A 2,072-nucleotide genomic window follows, 5' to 3' on the forward strand; every position below is an offset into this window, starting at 1 on the left:
TGCTTAGAGGCTGGGGGCGCGGTGAGTTTTCAGCAGTTTTTGCCGTACGGCTTCACTGCTCAGGGAGCTGTGGTTCACCACTGCCGAGCAGGTCCCTGCGTTCTCCCTGGGCGTTCGCACCTGTGGGCTCGGCACAGCACCTGGCCGTGCACCTGTCAGGGCCTTCAGCCTTGGGGGAGAGATGGGGTCAGGTGGGCAGAGAGGAGGGGGCTTCTGGAAGCTGGCTGGGGGGTGTCCAGGAGGTCCTCCAGCAGGACCGGAGTCTGCTTCCTGTGCTCCCCCCGCTTCGTGATTTTGCCCACCGCTGGCCCTGCTCTCGGGAGTCCCCCCTTCTCCTGCTGGGAAGCGGGCTCTCCCCGGCGTCCAGGGCGCCTGGGTGGCGGCGGCGCAGCATTGGCCGCGGAGATCCGGGCTGCGTGCGCACGAGAGCAGTGTGCGTGTCCGCAGCTCACCTTCGGTCGCGGGAAGGAGTACCTGAAGCACATCATGGAGGTGCACAAGGAGAAGGGCTACGGCTGCAGCACCTGCCACCGGCGCTTTGCCCTGAAGGCCACCTACCACGCCCACATGGTCATCCACCGCGAGAACCTGCCCGACCCCAACGTGCAGAAGTGAGGCCCCCCCGCCCCGGGCAGGGGCTCCCTGGGCTAGGGTGGTGCGGAGAGGCAGGTGCCCAAATCAGCCGTCCGGAGCGTAGAGCAAGTTCTCCCTCCTCCGGGGGCCCTGGGCGGGTCTGGGGGAGGCACTGGCCTCGCTCCTTCATGGGTCATCAGGCCTCTCCCAGCTTGCACGCCTTCCCGGACCCCCGGCACAGTGGGCCGCGTTGCAGGCCCTGCCTACATACGCCCAGAGCCCCTTTGCCCTGCAGTTAATTAGGTTTCGTGAATGTCGGTCCCACATCTGGCTACAGCCCGTAGTCAGCGCTGTGTGTCCAAGCAAGTCAGGCCTGTCCAAACAGCCCTGCTTAGCGCTGAGTAGTCTGCTTGGGCTGCCGACTGGGCAGCTTGAACAGCAGGGATGTATTGTCTCAGTGCTGAGGGCCGGACGTTCTAGATGCAGCGGATCTTCTGCTTCCTTCTGTGACCGTGAGGGAGCGTCTGTCCCACGCTCTCTCCTTGGCGTGTGGATGCCATCTTCTCCCTGTGTCCTCGTGGCCCTCCCTCAGTACGTGTCTCTGTGTCCCTGTTTATAAGGGCACCAGTCATACTGGATTTGGGCCTGTCGTGAGGACCTCACTTTTAACTTAGCCACCTCTGTGAAGACGCCCATCTCCAAGCACCGTCGCATTCTGCAGTGCTGGGAATCAGGACACCAACGTGTGAATTTTGAGGGGGACGATTCAGCCCAGATGGAGGCTGAAGTCTCTGGGTCCCTTGTCCCCCGCCCAGCACCTTTTATGCCCCACCTGCTGATAGAGGCGCTCAGGCAGGTGCACTCAGCCGCTGACGGCCACGGGAGGCTGTGCGGGACGTCCTGAGCCTGTGCCTGGTTTCAGGTACATCCACCCATGCGAGATCTGCGGGCGTATCTTCAACAGCATCGGGAACTTGGAGCGGCACAAACTTATCCACACAGGTAGCCGTGCCTGGGAGGACGCAGGGGCCCGGGCTGCTTCCTGCCCGGCGGTCATCTCGCCTCCCTGCCGGCGCTTCTCTGTCCGTCTTTGCCACCGCTCCCCCTCTCTGGGTCCCCGCGGAGACCGGGGAAGGAGGGCTCAGCGGGCACTGCTCCAGCTGCAGGCAGGGGCCCGCACTTCTCCCGTTACTGCCGTCACGCGGTGACCGTGGGTGCGGATCTCCTGCTGTGAGTCTGATCTGTTTGTTTGTAGGTGTGAAAAGCCACGCCTGCGAGCAGTGTGGGAAGTCCTTTGCCAGGAAGGACATGCTGAAGGAGCACATGCGCGTGCATGACAACATCCGCGAGTACCTGTGTGCCGAGTGTGGGAAAGGTGAGGGCAGGTGGGGGGACCCGGGCTGTGTGCTCAGTGTGGGGGACGGAGGGGGAGGGAGGGGCGAAGGCGAGAGCGGGCGCATGGAGGTGGGGGTAACTGGCCCGTCAGGCAGGAGGGGCGG

At 64.1% G+C, this 2,072-nt stretch overlaps 1 protein-coding gene across 1 annotated transcript in view; it reads left to right on the top strand.

Moving 5' to 3' along the window:
• Nucleotides 1–2,072, top strand: part of PRDM15 (PR/SET domain 15) — a 60,115-nt gene that overhangs the window by 44,997 nt on the left and 13,046 nt on the right. The window contains 3 exon segments of the mRNA XM_007472130.1: nt 448–611; nt 1,496–1,575; nt 1,829–1,948. Of these exon segments, the coding sequence (XP_007472192.1) occupies nt 448–611; nt 1,496–1,575; nt 1,829–1,948 (364 nt within the window).

Source organism: Lipotes vexillifer, unplaced genomic scaffold (genome assembly GCF_000442215.2).
Source record: "Lipotes vexillifer unplaced genomic scaffold, Lipotes_vexillifer_v1.1 scaffold478, whole genome shotgun sequence".
Classification (NCBI taxonomy): Eukaryota; Metazoa; Chordata; class Mammalia; order Artiodactyla; family Lipotidae; genus Lipotes; species Lipotes vexillifer.